At 43.4% G+C, this 21484-nt stretch overlaps 1 protein-coding gene across 4 annotated transcripts; it reads right to left on the reverse strand.

Moving 5' to 3' along the window:
* Positions 1-1372: 1372 nt before the first annotated feature.
* LOC141258027 (probable G-protein coupled receptor 148) lies at positions 1373-20621 on the reverse strand. Of its 4 annotated transcripts, none has more exons than XM_073673031.1 (3): positions 20496-20620; positions 8085-8159; positions 1373-2576 (listed from the first exon to the last, which is right to left on the reverse strand). In XM_073673031.1, the coding sequence occupies exon 3, from the start codon at positions 2486-2488 to the stop codon at positions 1472-1474; it is 1017 nt and encodes a 338-aa protein (XP_073529132.1). In that variant the 5' UTR covers positions 2489-2576; positions 8085-8159; positions 20496-20620; the 3' UTR covers positions 1373-1471. The 4 variants fall into 4 exon arrangements, with proteins under 4 accessions (XP_073529132.1, XP_073529133.1, XP_073529130.1 ...); XM_073673032.1 differs by having other exon boundaries at positions 20377-20507; XM_073673029.1 differs by lacking the exon at positions 8085-8159 and having other exon boundaries at positions 20496-20621.
* Between the last annotated feature and the right edge of the window lie 863 nt (positions 20622-21484).

Genomic DNA, 21484 nt, shown 5'->3' on the forward strand with positions numbered 1-21484 from the left:
CAGGAGTTATTAAAAAAAAAAAAACAACAGACGTGATGGAATGAACATGGAAGAAAGTCATTACTGGGCTGGATCAGGCATAGGAGACAGTATTGCATAAATACTTCTATTACCATATCTTTACAGACCATATCATGTGAAGTGTATTGCACAACCAACTTCTTTCACTAACAGGAAGGGATCAAATTGGGTTAATCTGAGTGAACAATGTTGAAATTATACAGCCTTGTTGTCAAGAAAAGCATTTCTCCAGGGTAGGGGATAAGCATCTGACATATCTGGCACAACGATTAGGCAAATTACAATCTAATCTGAGTAATCTTTTACCCAACTGCAGATATTGATGCACCCTGTGCAATATATCTATAGATCTATCTTAATGGAAGTAGATGCAGCTATAAAACTTTGGTAGAAAGGAAAGAGAAAAAAGTACATTTTAATGCAAAAATTGAATTTGCAAAAATGTTTCTTTTATGGCAAAAAACTGAAGCAATTAATCTCCCTAATTATGGTTTGAGGCCAAAATGTGTTAAATGTCTAGTTTTAAATTTAAAGGGTTATTCCTGTCTTTAAACTTTATTATTTTCTATCCATAAAATAGGTGATAACTTGCTGATCGGTGGGGTCCGACCAATAGGATCCCCCCATGCCGGCCATGAAAATGGAGCTCTGCAGAATGGAGTGGTAGTTGAACGTGCACATCTCCACTCCATTCATTTTCTATGGGACTGGTGGAGATAGCCGAGTACATAGCTTGGATTTTCCTGGCATTCCCATAACAAATGAGTGGAGGGTGGTGCGCCTGTCCGCATGGAGCATTTAGAAAATATTTTAGTGGCCGAACGCCTACCAATCTGCAAGTTATCACCTAGCTTACAGAGGGGTGATAATAACTTGTCCATTACTTTTACATTGATGGCCTATCCTTAGCCATCTAGTATTCGAACCTATGCTAAGGTGTATGCAGTAGTGCCTGTTATGTTTTAAAAGAAACAATAAAACTTTATGGATTTTATGGACTGAAGCTGGATCCTTACCTTTCTTGCAAGTATAATTGATGTCTGGCAGAGACGTGATCCTGTGCTTCCAACACTGAAACTCACGGGGAGTTTCCACCAAGGGTGAGCTGATATTGCTTTATATAAACTGTGTATCATATTAACACACTTACACTACAGTACACACATATACACATGTTTAGGGGAAAAATAGTTAATGGGAGGGCTTCTTTAATTCTTACCATTTATTCTTTCCTTCATGACGTGCCATAGCAGGTTTTTGCACGCAGTTGTCCTTACTCGCGTTTTCCCTCTTTAAAATTATTAGTATAAATAAACATTTCTGGAAAATTAGCAGAAAATTCCAAATAATCTATAGAATTGTGTGTTTAATAAAATTATTACATGATACAGAAATAAATTACAAGCACAATTAAAAATGCTAAATGTATGACTTATTATGAATAATTATGTCATCTACATGAATCTGTCACTCTGTTTCGAGAAAACCAGTGTTTTATTGTGGTCGATAACTCTCGGTAACGAAGTCCATATAGTAAGGGTGACAAGGCTCTTGGCATCATCATCATAAGTCCATTATTACAAGCTGATATCCATATTCTTGCATCTATGCCAATAACTCTGTTTTTGAACATCATGATTTCCGCTGTCAGGATAAAAGCAGGGACAATATAAAGACACAGCAGGATGGAGTGCATCAGTAGAGTGATTCGAGCTCTGGAGAAGCGGCTTACCCAGATTCCTGACTTCCGTGTCATTGTGTATAACTTTATGTAAAAATAAGTGATCATTACTGAACAAATCAATAAGAAAAATATGGCTATAGCACAGACTACAGTCACTAAGTTATTTTTCTTCTGGTCAGGGCCATAGTACAGCATAAGGCAGACATCTTGAACTTCTTGAAAGTTTCCTTCAAGTGTTTCAGATATTAAAAATATTACCAAGGGGAGCAATGCAGAAAAAATCCATATGGCCAATAATATCTTCCTTGTCCGTTGCATTGAGAGAAGAGAATAATAATGCAAGGGGAAACAAATAGCTATATATGTATCGACTACCATGGCAGTAAAAGTCAAAACACAACTGGAGTAGGCTGCAAATGTGAAGACAATCATTGAAAAACAGATGGCCTTGCTCAGGCACCATCGGATGATATTACATGTAGAGATGATTGAGTTAAACAAAATAAAGATGAGGTCTGAAACCATCACATTGGCCAGAAGAATGTACCTGGTCTCTTTACGTAGAGTGTCCTTCTTTAGTATGCTAACAAGGATCATTGGGTTGACCAGTAGGGTGACAATGCTGAGGATGGCTGCTGGAATTAAAAATGTCCACATTAGAGAGGCGGATTCGGAAATGCATTGTGTATCTCCTGTTGTGTTATTGTTGAAGGAAACATTGGATGTGATCGGTGGAGATGGGTTGGAGGCATATGTCGTGCAGTTGACATAATCTATGAGCATTTTGTCCTCATAATTCAGCAGAGTTTATTACCTATGTAGATAAGATCTTCCTAAAATAGTCATAGTCTTCAAGATAATTAAATTCAACCTGTATGAAAGAGAAAAAATTGGGGAAGTGGTAGAATATCATAAATCATTGGAGTTCAGTTTTAATATAAATTACGCTAATGTATAGAAAACACTTTGGCCAACATATTGAAATCAACGGATAGGTGGTGTGGAAGAGATACCACTCACACCCCATAACCGCAAAATAACGCCTACTCAAAAATAGATGTAAAAACGCAGAGGACAAATGAGCATACTGGCATAAATAAGCTTTATTGTTTAAAAATTACTTTTAACAGTATCAAAGATATCAAGACAGTATATAGACTTACGGATCATAAACCCCACCATATCCTTAAACCCATGGGAAGGTAAAAGACTAGATACCAAGGCAGTACATAAAAGGTTTTTGAGATGAAAAAAAATAAGCACAAAAGAAGTAACCATTAATAGACATAAATTCCCCAGGGGATAAAACCCTAGGTGGAACCATGAAGATACGTTGTAATCACAGGATGGACTCAGGTAAGTGACTATCGTATATGTCTTTGTAGACCAAAGAAGGTCCTAAATGGAAAAATGAGACACTTCACCTAGAGGTACCGTCCAGATTACACTGGATAGAGAGAAAATGAAAAGAGGGAGATGGGGAAAGGAGAAGGCAGGAGAGGTGGTACAAGTGTGGCGCCCCTGAGGGTTCGACCGCCACAGGAATGCTGCGCTTCTTCAATGGAGTGTGGTGTTCCTCCTCTGAGGTAAGGCCGGTGTGATGGTAGTTACCTAGCCTCTTGCATCCAGCACCACATCTCCACCAGAGGGAGCTAGTATGCACTAGGTGCTGCTCTCCTGGTTACAGGGAGACTGGGGAACACAAAGTGGTAGGAACCAGTTAGTGGGTGTGGGTGGAGGAACAGTTAGTCAGTTACACTTCTAATTTCATATTTAATAGAATGCCATCTTTGATCTTGGTCTCTTGCTGGTCCTTTTGGTTCTGTGTGGACCTGTCCTTCTAAGTGGTCGTACTGTGCTGTCAAAATACTGTGTGTAAAGTGACTTCCCTCCGGGAGCGCAGATCCTGTGTGGGCCTGCACCAGAATGGGACACAGCCCTCATACCCCGATCTATGGGACGAGAGGTAGGTTGCAGACGAGGAATGTCTCAACCCGGCCAAGCACCAGGATCAAGAAGGCCCGGGAGCTTTAGAGTGTGGCTCCCTAGCAAATGGGTCCCGGGGAGGATGCAGACGGAGCGGAGTACGCCACCTGTCCTCTTCTACCTGATCTATTCAGAGGGATTCCGGCTGCAAGAGGGGTACCGGCCCCCGACACCCGACCTCGTACTCTATGTCCAGGACGGGAAAGCCCGGTTAGGCCCTGAGGATCCCCCCATGCTTGGGATGGAGAGGAATTGCCACCCGAGCTATACACCTGAGAGGAGCTCAGAGGGAGACCCGGCCTATCTACACACGCACAGACGGGAAGGGGTAAAGTCTGTAGTGCAGGAACACTCTGGTGTAGGGATGCTACCTCACACTGGACTTCCTCGGAGGTAGTCGGACCCCCATCCCTGGTGGCCGTAGGACTCCGCGGGGAGCAGGGAGAAGCCTTGCGCTGCTTATGAGAACTGTGAGTAAAGCCTTGGAAATTCATCCCTATGGCCTCCGGGCTGTTCATTACGCGCCATACCACGCGACGCGGTGCCCGCACTCCCCGCGCTACTACGACTACCCCCTTATTCCTGCCTTGCCTGCCCTGAGGCCGCGCTCCGCCTGTGGGGAGCAGCGAGAACTTTAGCCGCCATGACATCGGGCCTCAGCGGACTTTAGCGGCGCTGGTGGCGCATCACCAGACACCACAGGTGGCGTAGTCGACAATTACCACTCAACCCGGAAAGCCCTAACATCATTTTCAATGTGACGGCCCTGGGCACGGAACGGGTCGAGGCCACGACTGCATCCCCATCCTCAACATCTGACCCGGCTCTGAGTACCCCATCTTCCCAGGGCAGGGCTTGCGAGCGTCACATCACTGGCGTAGTCGGCAGGATATCGTGCCCGCCGCAACGGAGAAAAGTGCCCATTGCTATCGGGTACTGTGTGCCTTACACCTTGGACTGTTGTTTTGCACTTAAAAATGGCGCCCGCCCAAAAAGAACAGGCGCCATAATGCTGTGAAAAGACTGTCTTTGTACACCTCCCATCGTGGGCTGGGCTCCCACTTGGTGCCAAAAATGTGGACTGCCCCTTCCATCAGAGACTGTCCGCGGGGTAATGCCCATCAAACAGGATGGGCTGAACGAAGGCGGGCCTGTCAGCATGCCGCCCAGGAACCGCCCCGAAAGAGGAGGAAGAAGAAGGAAAGCAACAAGGTGCGGCCATGTCAGTCGGAGCTTGGCAGTCAACGGAGGCAGTCATGGATGCCTCTGGGGAGCGAGACCACGTGAACACTAAACCCGGTCCAGGCCCTTCACCCGGCAGAGAGCGGAGTGGTGGCGTATTAACACCGGGAGATATTGAGTTTCTCCACTCGGAAGCTCCGGGACTTGCAAGGAGGCAGAAGGAGGCCCAGGAGGCGGCGACGGCAGCGTGGAAAGCGGAGATGCTGCAGCGGATCCGAGACCGCCGTCGAGGAGAGGAGGTTCCAGAAGCAGTCGGCCCGGAGGTCAAAGTCAAGAGTGACCTAGCGGCAGGTGAGAGTGCAACCCCTGCCCCGGCTGCGGAGTCATCAGAGACGATCCTGGACCTCATGGCGGAGTACATAGTCCCCCACACGGTCACCTGGGAGCAAGCGCTAGCTCCTGAGCTGCAATCGGCAGCCATCGGTGGGGACCTGCGCTGTCACCCAAGCTCAGAAATGGAGGTGCCTGGAGCTGCGGAGGAGGCTACTGGCTCCTACCCGGACTGGTCCGCATCTTCCGAGGACTTGAAGCAACCCGTCCTCTCCCCGCTACCTGCACCAGCGGTGACCTGGCCCGAGGCCGAGGAGTGGGCCTGGGAAAACCAGGGGGGGGACCTAATGGGCTTCCCGCGGGAGACCCGAGCGGAAGCGCGAAGGAGGAGCCAATGGTGTAGCGGTCAGGTCCTCCAGCTGGCACGGGAGCAACGTTGGCGGGAGCAACGCTGCAAGCGCCTCGAAGTTAGGACCAAGGCTGCAAAGACTCGGGCGCGACTGGAGGAGGCCACCCGTCCCAGTCCCCGATATGAAGGCAAGATTGTGCGTTTCCACAATGAGGCGGGGTGAGGATTTATCCGGAGTCCCGTATTTAAAGATGATGTGTTTGTCAGCCAGCGGGACGTCGAGCCGCGCCTTAAGAAGGGACATCCCGGCCGGAACCTCTCCCCGGGCGATACTGTGAATTTCACTCGCCACCAGGGGGAGCGTGGGTGGTACGCCCTGGACGTTCACAAAGTGTCTGGGAGTGACGCCACCACGCCCTCAACCTCAGGTGACCGGCTAGCCTCTGTCGGGAGGAATGAGCCCTTCCCTCCTCGCGAGCCCCAAGTCTAAAGTAGCCCCGGCTGCTGTAGTTATTGTTTGAAGTTTGACTATTGCTGCTATTTTTGTGTGTTCCTTCATTTATAGAGACTTTGGTCCCTGCGGACTATGGCAGGCGGCGGACTGCATTGTAAATAGATATGCACCTATTTAGGTGCTCCCTATTGGTTTTATACAAAACCGTGCCTACTTTCTACCTCAGACCTCAGAAGCAAAACCTGTCTGGAGTGGCTTGTGTGGGGGTCCAACTCCGGATCTTCATGCCCTGCAGCCACCCCAGGGCCCACGTAGAGGGTTTAGGGCAGGTCCCTCTTGCTACTGAACAGACCGTCGTCACCTTTAAGAAGTCCGCTGTCTTGATCAAAAAGTCTCTTGTCTTAATTTATAATTTTGCACTTTTATATCTCTGTATTTTTATAATTTTATACTTTTGCACTTTTTGTACTTTTATAACTGTTATGCAATGTTACAAGAAATGTGCCTCCCATAAAGGGATGATAGTTCTACTTGTTTATATAAAAAGAAATTTTCCTGGGTGCTATTCCTTTGCAGCCCGCGGACGTGCTGTGTTTTACCAGGGGGGGAATGTGGCGACCCTGAGGGTTCGACTGCCACAGGAATGCTGCACTTCTTCAATGGAGTGTGGTGTTCTTCCTCTGAGGTAAGGCCGGTGTGATGGTAGTTACCTAGCCTCTTGCATCCAACACCACATCTCCACCAGAGGGAGCTAGTATGCACTAGGTGCTGCTCCCCTGGTTACAGGGAGACTGGGGAACACAAAGTGGTAGGAACCAGTTAGTGGGTGTGGGTGGAGGAACAGTTAGTCAGTTACACTTCTAATTTCATATTTAATAGAATGCCATCTTTGATCTTGGTCTCTTGCTGGTCCTTTTGGTTCTGTGTGGACCTGTCCTTCTAAGTGGTCGTACTGTGCTGTCAAAATACTGTGTGTAAAGAGACTTCCCTCCGGGAGCGCAGATCCTGTGTGGGCCTGCACCGGAATGGGACACAGCCCTCGTACCCCGATCTATGGGACGAGAGGTAGGTTCCAGACGAGGAATGTCTCAACCCGGCCAAGCACCAGGATCAAGAAGGCCCGGGAGCTTTAGAGTGTGTCTCCCTAGCAAATGGGTCCCGGGGAGGATGCAGACGGAGCAGAGTACACCACCTGTCCTCTTCTACCTGATCTATTCAGAGGGATTCCGGCTGCAAGAGGGGTACCGGCCCCCGACACCCGACCTCGTACTCTATTTCCAGGACGGGAAAGCCCGGTTAGGCCCTGAGGATCCCACCGGGCTTGGGATGGAGAGGAATTGCCACCCGAGCCATACACCTGAGAGGAGCTCAGAGGGAGACCCGGCCTATCTACACATGCACAGACGGGAAGGGGTAAAGTCTGTAGTGCAGGAACACTCTGGTGTAGGGATGCTACCTCACAATAGACTTCCTCTGAGGTAGTCGGACCCCCATCCCTGGTGGCCGTAGGACTCCGCGAGGAGCAGGGAGAAGCCTTGCGCTGCTTATGAGAACTGTGAGTAAAGCCTTGGAAATTCATCCCTATGGCCTCCAGACTGTTCATTACGCGTCATACCACGCGACGCGGTGCCCGCACTCCCCGCGCTAATACTACTACCCCCTTCATCCTGCCTTGCCTGCCCTGAGGCCGCGCTCCGCCTGTGGGGAGCAGCGAGAACTTTAGCAGCTGTGACATCGGGCCTCAGCGGACTGCTAGCGGCGCTGGTGGCGCATCACCAGACACCACAGGTGGCGTAGTCGACAATTACCACTCAACCCGGAAAGCCCTAACATCATTTTCAATGTGACAGCCCTGGGCACAGAACGGGTCGAGGCCACGACTGCATCCCCGTCCTCAACATCTGACCCGGCTCCGAGTACCCCATCTTCCCAGGGCAGGGCTTGCGAGCGTCACACAAGCAAACATTAAAAGTACTGAGCAGTACATTGGGGATCAGGTCAATTAGGTTAGCAGTGTATTAGCAGTGTATTAGTGAATCATCATATAACATATCGCCAATATGACCAAAATGACTTACCCACAAGGTACAAAATGTTGCTCGTGAAGGGGGACAGAGGAGCAAATATATATTATTCAAATCACCCAACTTTTCCTAGAAGGTTATTCAAATTTGAAGAATAAAAAAATAACATATTGTGTAACAATCCAAATTAATAAAATATTAAATATTTATCCACTATTGTGAATGACAAAATGAAAAACAAAAATGAAATGGGAGAATTACTGTTTGTGGTTACTTCGCCTCCCCAAAAATAAAATAAAATAAAAGGTGATCAGAAATTCATAAGGACCCTAAAATTGTAATGTTAAAAAACTACAGCTTATTCTGTAAAAAACAAGCTCTGATACAACTCTATTGACCAAAAAATATTAGTCACTGCAGATATCTTAAAAATTTTAAAATGTTAGAGGACGGGCAACCAATTTCACTAATAGAGATACACAGGTCTAGAAAACGTACTGATTTCATATCAATTGAAGAGGTGAATTGAATATGTTGACAAACTCTAGAAACACTCCTCAGTACCTGACCATAAAATGAGGACATTGTCTATAATAATAATTTTTATTTCTATAGCACCAACATGTTCCGCAGCACTTTATTGTCTGTACAAGTCCCCTCTAAAATGTAAAGACATAACAGAGTAACACATAATTCAGAATAACCAAGAGGAGTGAAGGCCCTGCTTGCAAGCTTACAATCTACAGTATGAACCTAAGTCAAAGGTCCATAATTTGCATAACTGGGGACACAAGGGCTCCCCATAGCGGTGCCTCTGAGCTTGCTGAAGATCCTTCCATTGGATAGGAAGAAATTGTGGTGAAGGGCTAAGTCCAGAAGCGTGAGTAAAAATTAAATGTACCCAGTTAAATGGGTGCCTCTTGTACCCAGATAATATGCTACAGCTCTAAAACCCATTTGCTCATTTGTTGGCGTATCGCTGCGACGTTTACATGCGCGGTCTTTTTTGAAGAACTCACTTCTGCCAGCTTTTCCATCTCTGAAGGACTGTAAGGCTATGTGCCCACGATGCAGAAATGCTCCGGATTTTTCCTGAGCGTTTCTGCATCTCCCCTGGCAGAAAAAACGCATGCGGATTGTATATGCGGATTGTACATGCGTTTTTCCTGCCAGGGACATGCGGATGTGAAGCGTTCTTCACATGCATTTCCGCATGCGGGTTGACAAGTGCTTTCCAAGCGATTTTAGCATCACTTGGAAAGTGCTTGTCAACTTGGTCACACTATATACGTATATATGTACAGTGATGAGCAAAAGGGTAGAAATGTTTTGAACTTTTGACTTTCATGCTCCATATCTCACTATCCACTGCTGCTTCGAATGTGAGACTACCATCATTTTATAGACAATCATCTTGACAATTTCATATATAAATTTAATAAATTTGACTTGCAACTATTTAGCATATGATTAGTTATGCAGATTCTTGTCATGTCACTGCATTGTTACTGTTTTGCTCCTGGTGATGGAAAAAAATGTTCTTCCTGTATACTACAAATTCCAACCTGTTCTCACATTTCCCTAATAGATCAGTGTGTTATTAGGTTGATTCCCAAGTGAAAGCTGGCTAGTTCGAATCAAGGAGCAGTCATGAAGAAGATTTCCCAAGAAAAGAGAAACAGAATCATCCAGCTCATCGACAGCGGTCTCTCGGCCAAGAATATTGCCAAACTGCATCATGTGAGTGCCATGACAATTGGAAGAAGAAATGAAGTCTGTCCATCCATTCAAAAACCAAGAGGTGGACGTCCTGGCAAAATATCAGCTCATCACAAGGTCTATCAGTTCTGGCGCGACAAACACGGCAGTGGAGGTGGCTCATATGCTTTTAATAGTGAGATCACAGACCTCTATGCAAGCACCGTGTGACACACGTTACACAAGTCTGGAATGGTGGCCTGAAAAAAGGGGAAGAAGCCTCCACTTCAATATTATCAAATGAAACTTTGGCTCGAGTTTGCAAAAAAGTACGAAAAGTGGATAGTAGAAGATTGGAAAGGGGTGATTTGGAGCGATGAGACTAAAGTCAAAAGACTAGGCTTTGATGGCTGCAAATGGATCTGGAAAAAACAAGGGAAAAGGTGCTAACGGATCAAGAAATTGAAGGAACTATAAAGTTCGGTGGAGGAAGACTGATGATATGGGGTTGTTTCACAGCTATAGGCGTTATATACTTGACCAGGATCGATGGTGGTCTCAGTACTGAGCTATATGTGAGTATCCTACAAGACAAGTTACTTCATACACTCGAGTACTATGGGTATGAAAAGGATGACCTAGTGTTCCAGCAGGACAACGACCCGAAGCATACCTTGAGATTGGTGAAAAAGTGGTTCAATGACAATGAAGTAGATGTGCTGGATTGGCCTCCACAGTCCCCAGGCCTCAACCCAATCAAACACTTGTGGGCAGAGTTGAAGAAAAAGCTGTATACAGACTCAAGTGAGTTGAGCAGTATGCACCAACTTTGAGAAAGTTTAGAAAAGATCTGGGATCAGATTTCGGTCGAGCCACGCTTAAATCTGATTGAGAGCATGTCCAGAAGGATTCAGGTAGTGTTGAAAAACAAAAGGTGGATTTACAAAATACAAACAAAATAATAAAAATTAAAATTTAGATTTTTAGGAGCAAAACAGTAACAATGCAGTGACATGAAAAGAATCTGCATAACTTGGCATTTTATACATACATCAATGCCAAAAAGAGTAAATCAGATGGTATCAGCCCCTTAAAAGACAATAATAACAAGATAATTTTTAGAGGACAAAGAAAAGGCTGAGATATTAAACAGACACTTTTCATCCATGTTCACCAACAAACAGCCTGTTCCAGGAATCTTTCAACAGGGCAAAAATCAAAGTTCACCTCCTAATATAACTAGTTTAACACAAAAAGAAGTACTCCTGCGTCTGAGCAAATTAAACATTGACAAATCCCCCGGCCCAGATGGTATTCATCCACGGATACTGAGGGATCTGAACTCAGTAATTGACAAACTGCTGTATCTCATATTCTTAAGCCCCCGTCTCACATAGCGAGATCGCTAGCGAGATCGCTGCTGAGTCACGGTTTTGGTGACACAACAGCGACCTCACCAACGATGTCGCTATGTGTGACACTTTGCAGCGATCAGGTGCTGTGAGGTCGCTGATCGCTGCAGAATGTCCTGAACCTTTTTTTGGTCTTTGCCCTCCCGCTGGTCAGCACACATCGCTGTGTGTGACCAGCGGGACCAGCGGTCAGGCTGGTAACCATGATAAACAGCGGGTTACTAGGTGCGCGTGTGCCCCTAGTAACCCGCTGTTTATCATGGTTACCAGCCTGCTCCTGCTTCAGCAGGCTGGTAACCAGGAGCAGGACATCGTGGAAAGATTCTTTCCACGATGTCGCTGCTCCCCTGATCGCTGGTGAGCCTGCCTGTTTGACAGCTCACCAGCGACCACATAGCGACGCAGCAACGATCCCTGACAGGTCATATCGTTGTCGGGATCGCTGTAGCGTCGCTAAGTGTGACGGGGCCTTTAGACTCTCTGGTAAGAGGGGTAGTGCCACAGGATTGGAGGACAGCCAATGTGGTACCGATATTTAAGAAAGATAAAAAGGTGGATCCAGGTAACTACTGTTCGGTAAATCTGACATCAGTAGTGTGCAAAGTTTTTGGAAGCATCATAAGAGATGACCTGCAGCGTTATATCACAAAGAATAATATAATAAATGATAATCAGCACGGATTCATGAAAAATAGGTCGTGTCTAACCAACATGTTAGGGTTCTATGAGGAGGTAAGTGCAAATCTGGATGTTGGTAATGCGGCTGATGTGATTTATCTGAACTTTGCAAAGGCAGTTGATACTGTACCACATGACAGCCTTATACTGAAGATACAGAAAGCAAGGACTTGGGGGAATTATATGTAGATGGGTAAGGAATTGGCTAAATGATAGGAAACAAAGAGTCGTCATAAATGGTACATTCTCTATATGGGACATAGTCAGCAGTGGGGACCGCAGGGATCTGTGCTAGGACCGATTCTTTTTAACCTCTTTATTAATTACCTTGGGGATGGGATTGAGAGTAAAGTGTCAGTTTTTGCTGACGATACCAAACTATGTAGGATATTAAAATCTGATCTTAACATTACGATATTGCAGAATGATATGGATAAGAAGACTGAATGGGCAAACACTTGGCAGATGAAGTTTAATGTAGATAAATGTAGAGTAATACACCTAAGATGGAGTAATCCTATTGCTACATACAGTACAGACCAAAAGTTTGGACACACATTCTCATTTAAAGATTTTTCTGAATTTTCATGACTATGAAAATTGTATATTCACACTGAAGGCATCAAAACTATGAATTAACACATGTGGAATTACTGTATATACTTAACAAAAAAGTGTGAAACAATTGAAAATATGTCTTATATTCTAGGTTCTTCAAAGTAGCCACCTTTTGCTTTGATGACTGCTTTGCACACTCTTGGCATTCTCTTGATGAGCTTCAAGAGGTAGTCACCGGAAATGGTTTTCACTTCACAGGTGTGCCCTGTCAGGTTTAATAAGTGGAATTTCTTGCCTTATAAATGGGGTTGGAACCATCAGTTGTGTTGTGCAGAAGTCTGGTGGATACATAGCTGATAGTCCTACTGAACAGACTGTTAGAATTTGCATTATGGCAAGAAAAAAGCAGCTAAGTAAAGAAAAACGAGTGGCCATCATTACTTTAAGAAATGAAGGTCAGTCAGCCCGAAAAATTGGGAAAACTTTGAAAGTGTCCCCAAGTGCAGTTGCAAAAACCATCAAGCGCTACGAAGAAACTGGCTCACATGAGGACCGCCCCAGAAAAGGAAGACCAAGAGTCACCTCTGCTTCTGAGGATAAGTTTATCCAAGTCACCAGCCTCAGAAATCGCAGGTTAACAGCAGCTCAGATTAGAGACCAGGTCAATGCCACACAGAGTTCTAGCAGCAGACACATCTCTTCAACAACTGTTAAGAGGAGACTTTGTGAAGCAGGCCTTCATGGTAAAATAGCTGCTAGGAAACCACTGCTAAGGACAGGCAACAAGCAGAAGAGACTTGTTTGGGCTAAAGAACACAAGGAATGGACATTAGACCAGTGGAAATCTGTGCTTTGGTCTGATGAGTACAAATTTGAGATCTTTGGTTCCAACCACCGTGTCTTTGTGCGATGCAGAAAAGGTGAACGGATGGACTCTACATGCCTGGTTCCCATGGTGAAGCATGGAGGAGGAGGTGTGGGAGTGCTTTGCTGGTGACACTGTTGGGGATTTATTCAAAATTGAAGGCATACTGAACCAGCATGGCTACCACAGCATCTTGCAGCGGTATGCTATTCCATCCGGTTTGCGTTTAGTTGGACCATCATTTATTTTTCAACAGGACAATGACCCCAAACACACTTCCAGGCTGTGTAAGGGCTTTTTGACCAAGAAGGAGAGTGATGGGGTGCCTCCACAGTCACCAGACCTGAACCCAATCGAGATGGTTTGGGGTGAGCTGGACCGCAGAGTGAAGGCAAAAGGGCCAACAAGTGCTAAGCATCTCTGGGAACTCCTTCAAGATTGTTGGAAGACCATTTCCGGTGACTACCTCTTGAAGCTCATCAAGAGTGTGCAAAGCAGTCATCAAAGCAAAAGGTGGCTACTTTGAAGAACCTAGAATATAAGACATATTTTCAGTTGTTTCACACTTTTTTGTTAAGTATATAATTCCACATGTGTTAATTCATAGTTTGATGCCTTCAGTGTGAATGTACAATTTTCATGGTCATGAAAATACAGAAAAATCTTTAAATGAGAAGGTGTGTCCAAACTTTTGGTCTGTACTATATATATATATATATTTGCGTGTGTATAGATATATATATTTACACAGTGAAGAGCAAAAGGGTAACAATGTTTTGAACCTTTGACTTTCAGGCTCCATATCTCACCATCCACTACTGCTTCGAACCTGAGACTACCATCATTTTATAGACAATCATCTTGACTATCTCATACAAAAATTTGACTTGCAACTGTTTAGCATATGATTACATAGTAACATAGTAACGTAGGTTGAATAAAGACCTAGGTCCATCAAGTTCAACCTTTCTCCCCCAATTGTACTACATACAATACACTAACTTACTGGAACTAGGCCTTACAAATGTATTACCATTTTTATTATTACTGCACTTTTACAATTACAAATGAACCAGTTTATAATTTTTTAATTAGTTTTATTTTTTATTTGACTCTTATGGCATTACTAAAATCCCTGTAGCTAAATCTGTTGATCCAGAAGAAAGCAAAAACCCCAGGACACATTCAGCCAATTTGCATCACAGGGAAAAATTCCTTCTTGACCCCGAGAAAAGGCGATCAGTCCTAGAACCCTGGATCAATGTATAGGTGTAACATTTTGTGTAATTTAACTGTAACCCACAATGTTACCTGTATCGAGGAATTCATCCAGCCCTTTTTTGAAAACTGTTATAGTGTCGGCCATTACCTCTTGTGGTCGGCATTCCACAGCCCGACTGCTCTAATAGTAAAGAACCCTTTCCTGTTTGGGTGCCGAAATCGCCTTTTTTCCACCCACAATGAGTGCCCCCTGGTCCTTAGTTTAGTCTTTGGAAGGAATAAGTCATGTGCTAGACCTTTGTACTGACCACACATATATTTATACATGTAAATGAGATCCCCTCTGACGCGGTCGTTTTTCTAAGCTAAAGAAGTTCAACTTTTCCAACCTCCCATCATATGAGAGGCCTTCCATCCCTTGTAATAATCTAGTTGCCCACCTTTGAACTGACTCTAACTTCTGAATAACCTTTTTAAAATGTGGAGCCCAAAACTGCATCCCATATTCCAGATGTGGCCTCACCAGTGATTTATAAAGGGATAACAATACATTGGGATCACGAGATTTTATTTCTCTTTTTATACATCCTAAAATCTTGTTTGCTTTTGTGGCTGCTGCTTGACATTAAGTACTGCTGCTCAGCTTACTTGTAACCAGAATACCCAAATCCTTCTCCTGTTCTGTAGTCCCGAGTATACTCCTATTTAATGTATACAGCACAGACCAAAAGTTTGGACACACCTTCTCATTTAAAGAAATTTCTGTATTTTCATGACTATGAAAATTGTACATTCACACTGAAGGCATCAAAACTATGAATTAACATATGTGGAATTATATACTTAACAAAAAAGTGTGAAACAACTGAAAATATGTCTTATATTCTAGGTTCTTCAAAGTAGCCACCTTTTGCTTTGATGACTGCTTTGCACACTCTTGGCATTCTCTTGATGAGCTTCAAGAGGTAGTCACCGGAAATGGTCTTCCAACAATCTTGAAGGAGTTCCCAGAGATGCTTAGCACTTGTTGGCCCTTTTGCCTTCACTCTGCGGTCCAGCTCACCCCAAACCATCTTGATTGGGTTCAGATCTGGTGACTGTGGAGGCCAGATCATCTGGCGTAGCAACCCATCACTCTCCTCCTTGGTCAAATAGCCCTTACACAGCCTGGAAGTGTGTTTGGGGTCATTGTCCTGTTGAAAAATAAATGATGGTCCAACTAAACGCAAACCGGATGGAATAGCATGCCGCTGCAAGATGCTGTGGTAGCCATGCTGGTTCAGTATACCTTCAATTTTGAATAAATCCCCAACAGTGTCACCAGCCAAGCACCCCCACACCATCATACCTCCTCCTCCATGCTTCACGGTGGGAACCAGGCATGTAGAGTCCATCCGTTCACCTTTTCTGCGTTGCACAAAGACACGGTGGTTGGAACCAAAGATCTCAAATTTGTACTCATCAGACCAAAGCACAGATTTCCACTGGTCTAATGTCCATTCCTTGTGTTCTCTAGCCCAAACAAGTCTCTTCTGCTTGTTGCCTGTCCATATCAGTGGTTTCCTAGCAGCTATTTTACCATAAAGGCATGGTACACAAAGTCTCCTCTTAACAGTTGTTGAAGAGATGTGTCTGCTGCTAGAACTCTGTGTGGCATTGACCTGGTCTCTAATCTGAGCTGCTGTTAACCTGCGATTTCTGAGGCTGGTGACTTGGATAAACTTATCCTCAGAAGCAGAGGTGACTCTTGGTCTTCGTTTCCTGGAGCGGTCCTCATGTGAGCCAGTTTCTTTGTAGGCTTGATGGTTTTTGCAACTGCACTTGGGGACACTTTCAACGTTTTCCCAATTTTTCGCACTGACTGACCTTTATTTCTTAAAGTAATGATAGCCACTCGTTTTTCTTTACTTAGCTGCTTTTTTCTTGGTATAATAAAAATTCTAACAGTCTATTCAGTAGGACTATCAGCTGTGTATCCACCAGACTTCTGCACAACCCAACTGATGGTCCCAACCCCATTTATAAGGCAAGAAATCCCACTTATTAAACCTGACAGGGCACACCTGTGAAGTGAAAACCATTTCCGATGACTACCTCTTGAAGCTCATCAAGAGAATGCCAAGAGTGTGCAAAGCAGTCATCAAAGCAAAAGGTGGCTACTTTGAAGAACCTAGAATATAAGACATATTTTCAGTTGTTTCACATTTTTTTGTTAAGTATATAATTCCACATGTGTTAATTCATAGTTTTGATGCCTTCAGTGTGAATGTACAATTTTCAAAGTCATGAAAATACAGAAAAATCTTTAAATGAGAAGGTGTGTCCAAACTTTTGGTCTTTACTGTATATATATATATATATATATATATATATATATATATATATGTGCCTGTGCATGCATGTCTCTGTATGTATGGTATGTATGTGTTACATGTATGCATGTATTTCTATGTATGTGCATGCTTGTCTCTGTATGTGCATGCATGTATCTCTATGTATGTGCCTGTGCATGCATGTCTCTCTATGTATGTGCATGAATGTGTCTGTATGTATGTATATGCATGTATGTGTCGGTGCATGCTGTATGTGCTGTAGCTACAGGAGGATTTAGATAAATTGGGAAGTTGGGTTCAATGCCGATAAATGTAAGGTCATGCACATGGGAAAGAAAAACAGCAGTCACCCATAAATATTAAATGGGAAACCGTTGGGGAAATCTGACATGGAGAAGGACCTGGGCGTCTTGGTTAACAGCAAATTAAATTGGAGTGCCCAGTGTCAGGCAGCAACTGCGAAGGCAAATAGAGTCATGGCATGCATCAGAAGAGGAATAGGGGCATATGATGAGAACATTGTTCTTCCTCTGTATAAAGCGCTGGTAAGGCCGCACTTAGAATATTGTGCACAGTTCTGGGCTCCGGTGCTCAGGAAAGACATATTGGAGCTAGAGAGGGTACAAAGGAGGGCGACTAAGGTAATAAAAGGAATGGAGGGACCAGAATACCCAGAGAGGTTGTCAAAATTAGGCCTATTTACATTGAAAAGAGAAGGCTTAGGGGAGACCTCATAAACATGTATAAATACATCAGGGGGCAGTACAGAGATCTCTCCCATGACCTGTTTATACCAAGGATGGTGACAAAGACGAGGGGGCACACTATGCGTCTGGAGGAAAGGAGGTTCCTGCACCAGCATAGAAGGGGATTCTTTACGGTCAGAGCCGTGAGACTCTGGAACTCTCTGGGAGAGGAAGTGGTGATGTCCAACTCACTTAATGAGTTCAAGAGAGGCCTGGACGCCTTTCTTGAGAACAATAAAATTACATTTTATGCTTAGTGATAGTTAATTAATCCAGGGATTTAATCTGACTGCCAGATTGGAGTCGGGAAGTGAATTTTTCCTCAATGATGTAAATTGGCCTATACCGCATGGGTTTTTTTTGCCTTCCCCTGGATCAACGCTGCGGAATAGCTGCAGTGCACAAGAAATAGGCTGAACTGGATGGACGCTTGTCTTTTTTCGGCCTTATAAACTATGTAACTATATGTAACTATGCAACTATGCCTGTGCATACATACATCTGAATATATGTGCCTGTGCATGCATGCCTCTGTTTGTATGTGCTGTATGTATGCATGTATCTGTATGTATGTGCATGCATGACTCTGTATGTGCATTCACAAATCAGTATGCATGCACCTGTGCATGCATGTCTCTCTATGTATGTGCATGCATGTATCTGGGTGTATGTGTCCATGCATGCATGTCTCTGTATGTATGTGTCTGTATGAATGTGCTCCATGCATGCATGTGTCTGTATGTATGTGCATGCATGTCTCTGTATGTATGTGCTCCATGGATGCATGTGTCTGTATGTATGTGCTTTGTGTATGCGTGTATCTGCTCCTTGTATACATATGTGTGTGTATGTGCTCTGTGTATACATGTGTGTGTGCTCCATGTACATACATATGTGTGTGTCACATACTGTGTGTGGAGCATCCTCATTTATAAATCCTGGTAGTGCAGACAAGCGTTCATAAGTGGAAATATGTCAGCAGTTGCCCAACGAAGGAGAAAAATGCTGCTCATTCAGCGAGTGATTGGATTAATTATACCCGACCAAAAATCACAGTTTTCAGCAGTACATCGCCCGATGTAAACTGCAGATGTGCTGCTGATAACATGACACTGTATGGGGACAGATTGATTTACTAGTGATTGTTCTGTGCCATTGTTCTTCCTCAGCTTGTGTGAAGAGTCAGGTAAATGACATGAATATTGTCGATCACGCTCGTTTAACATCCTGAACTCAGAGCATATAAAAGCAACTGAGATGTTTCTTTGTGATGGTGCAATATGGGTTAACATTTGGGGCCCCACTTTAAACTTTTGCCCAATGCTCCACTTTGACTAAAACCGGCCCTGCTGGCATCTTTATTCTCTTATGGAAGTAGTAAAAAAATATTAAAATATTGAAAAAAAAATATTTTGAATCACCCCCTTTTTTCCAATACAGAAATAAAAAGAAATCAACATATTTGGTATTGCTTCATCAGCAAAAGCCCAATCTATCAAAATCTAAAAATTATTAACCCTTACATTAAAAAAATCACAATGCCAAAAATTTTTCTTTTTGATCCATACTCCCCCAAAAATGCAGTGAAAAGCAAGTAATTCATTGTGTATGTACCCCAAAATGATACTGATGAAAAAGGTAGCTAGCCAGTGCCACTCAAAAAAAATTTCAAACAGCTCCATCGAAAAATTAAAAAAAAGTTTTGTGTCTCAGAAAATGGCAGCACAAACTACTTATCTTTTTACAAGTTCAGAATTATTTTTCAAAGTCGCAAAAATTGTACTGAAATGAAGAATCATGTTGTCAGGTCACATTGAATGAGGTAAGAACAATTTTTATCTCGTTAATCAGTAGATTATAAGGTCAAAAGCACTGAGATGTAAAACTTGTTCCATAAAAAACAAGACGGGGAGGAAAAAAATTCAATTGGCCACAACGAAAAGGGGTTAAGAGTGAAGTTTTACCGAAAAAGTTATTTTTGCTATTAATTTATAAATCTGGACTATTATATAAACTAAGAGAGACTCACATGTGTAGTACTATATTAATAGCTTCTGTCTATGGTGCACCAGACACATAATTCTGGGAGTAGTTGAATTCTCTCAATATGTTATTATACACAGCCCCATATTCGGACCAAATGTGAATGGTAACAAGTACAAAAGCTCTATATCTACGAAACATATTCAGATAATACTGATGGAAAAACATTTTCTAATTTTTACTACAATACTCTAAATGATGATCATGTTTGGAGGTTCCTACCCTAAAAATCCCTTTATTAACTATAACTCCATTTTTCTTTTTTTTGCTACAAACATTGGATTTGACTCATTTGAGTTATCAGAACCTGTTGGTACATAAAGCATGTGGAACAGTTTGTTTCTAGGACACCAAGTCCAAAGACCATCTTTGATTATTGAAGTAGACCAAAAGGACCTTGAGACTGGATTAAGTCTAAGACCAGATAAGATAAGTTAAGTCCAATGCAATATTAACTCTTATTGACTAAAACGATCTCTTTGTGACTAGTGACATCATTTCTAAGTTTTAGGATTTTTCTTCCCAACACAACCTGAACTTTACAAGTTTTTTTCCCTATAACCTTTGAGATATTATCTCAGTTGCCTAAAAAGTTCCCTAACAAAAACAAAGCAAGTGCTCAACACAAGTAAAAAAAAAGTGTAAAATTATACAGCCAAAACTATACTGTATAAGTGACACGAGATATAGACCTTATATGACAAATTGTCTTATGAATTTTACAATTAGGTAACCGGCATAATAAGGATACAAAGTGCTATATATGAAAAGAATGCTTTACATTACACTTACCTTGTTTTTTAGAATTTTATATTCCTGGCAAATTTACATAAAAGAATATGGAACGCTCACTAACAATCCGAGAGAACACATTAATAGTAACTTTCTTCCTTATAGAGCACTGCACTCACCTGCCGAACTGCATGGGAAATCACTTTCCCTCCTGCGCCTCAATATGTAATGAATTGGTTATCAGCAGATAACACTTTGTTGACTCATTTAGCTGACTAATGTAGTTATTGCTGGGATCTATGCAGCACCAAGGGGACATTGTCCATGGTTACTTGCTGTTCATTACATGTGTACAAGGGTGTGCAATGTGCGCGACAGTAATACTCAGAGAGCAAACCATTTCCAATCAATGACAAGCAATATGGAAATGAATAGTTGTATAATGCAAATAGTCTCCTTATACATTCAGGGTAAATTCACATGGAGTGATTTTGCTGAGGATCCATTGCAAATCTGCATCAAAATCCGCGATGTGTGTGGAAATGTGGATTTGGATGTAGATTAGTGATGAGTGAGCGTGCTTGTTTAACCCTTTAAATGAGCACGTTCTGGTACTCGCTGAGTAGTTTCGGCATGCTCGGCATTTCAGTTTCAGGCGCCGCAGCTGCAGGTGTCGCGGCTGTTGCTCAGCTGTGACACATGAGGGGATTGCCTGTTTGTCACGTCCTCGGAAGAAGCGTTGGCAAAACGGCGTCGGGGTGGGGAGGACACTACATGTGGTGGCAGCTGATCCATTAGGTAACTTTACCTTGAATATCTGACTTCTTTCATCTGCAGCTTACCATTAATAATGAGTGAATATGTTCGAAATCTGATCTCAAATGTTAAGTTAGACACGAATGTGGCACATTCGGATTCATGATTGGAAAGGCAAGCAAAATTTGTTAAATTCGGGAAAATCGGTAATGTTCAGCGAATTTACGTGGTTACGTGATTGGAGGGCAAGTACTTCATTTTTTACAGTTTTGCTACCATAGTGCTTGCGTATGATGAGTGGGGAGACGTGGCAGATGAGGGAGGGGGGGGGTTTGTGAAAGCTCAGAACAGGTCAGATCAGTGGCGTGCTGGTTTTTTTTTTCCTTCCTGTAGGCGGTAACTTTAAGTCAGG

Source organism: Phyllobates terribilis, unplaced genomic scaffold (assembly GCF_046119375.1).
Source record: "Phyllobates terribilis strain yellow unplaced genomic scaffold, ASM4611937v1 Scaffold_3__8_contigs__length_932513732, whole genome shotgun sequence".
NCBI lineage: Eukaryota > Metazoa > Chordata > Amphibia > Anura > Dendrobatidae > Phyllobates > Phyllobates terribilis.

Excerpts from the sequence above, each read along its gene's own strand:
- LOC141258027 (XM_073673029.1), bottom strand. The coding sequence starts at position 2,488 with ATGCTCATAGATTATGTCAACTGCACGACATATGCCTCCAACCCATCT.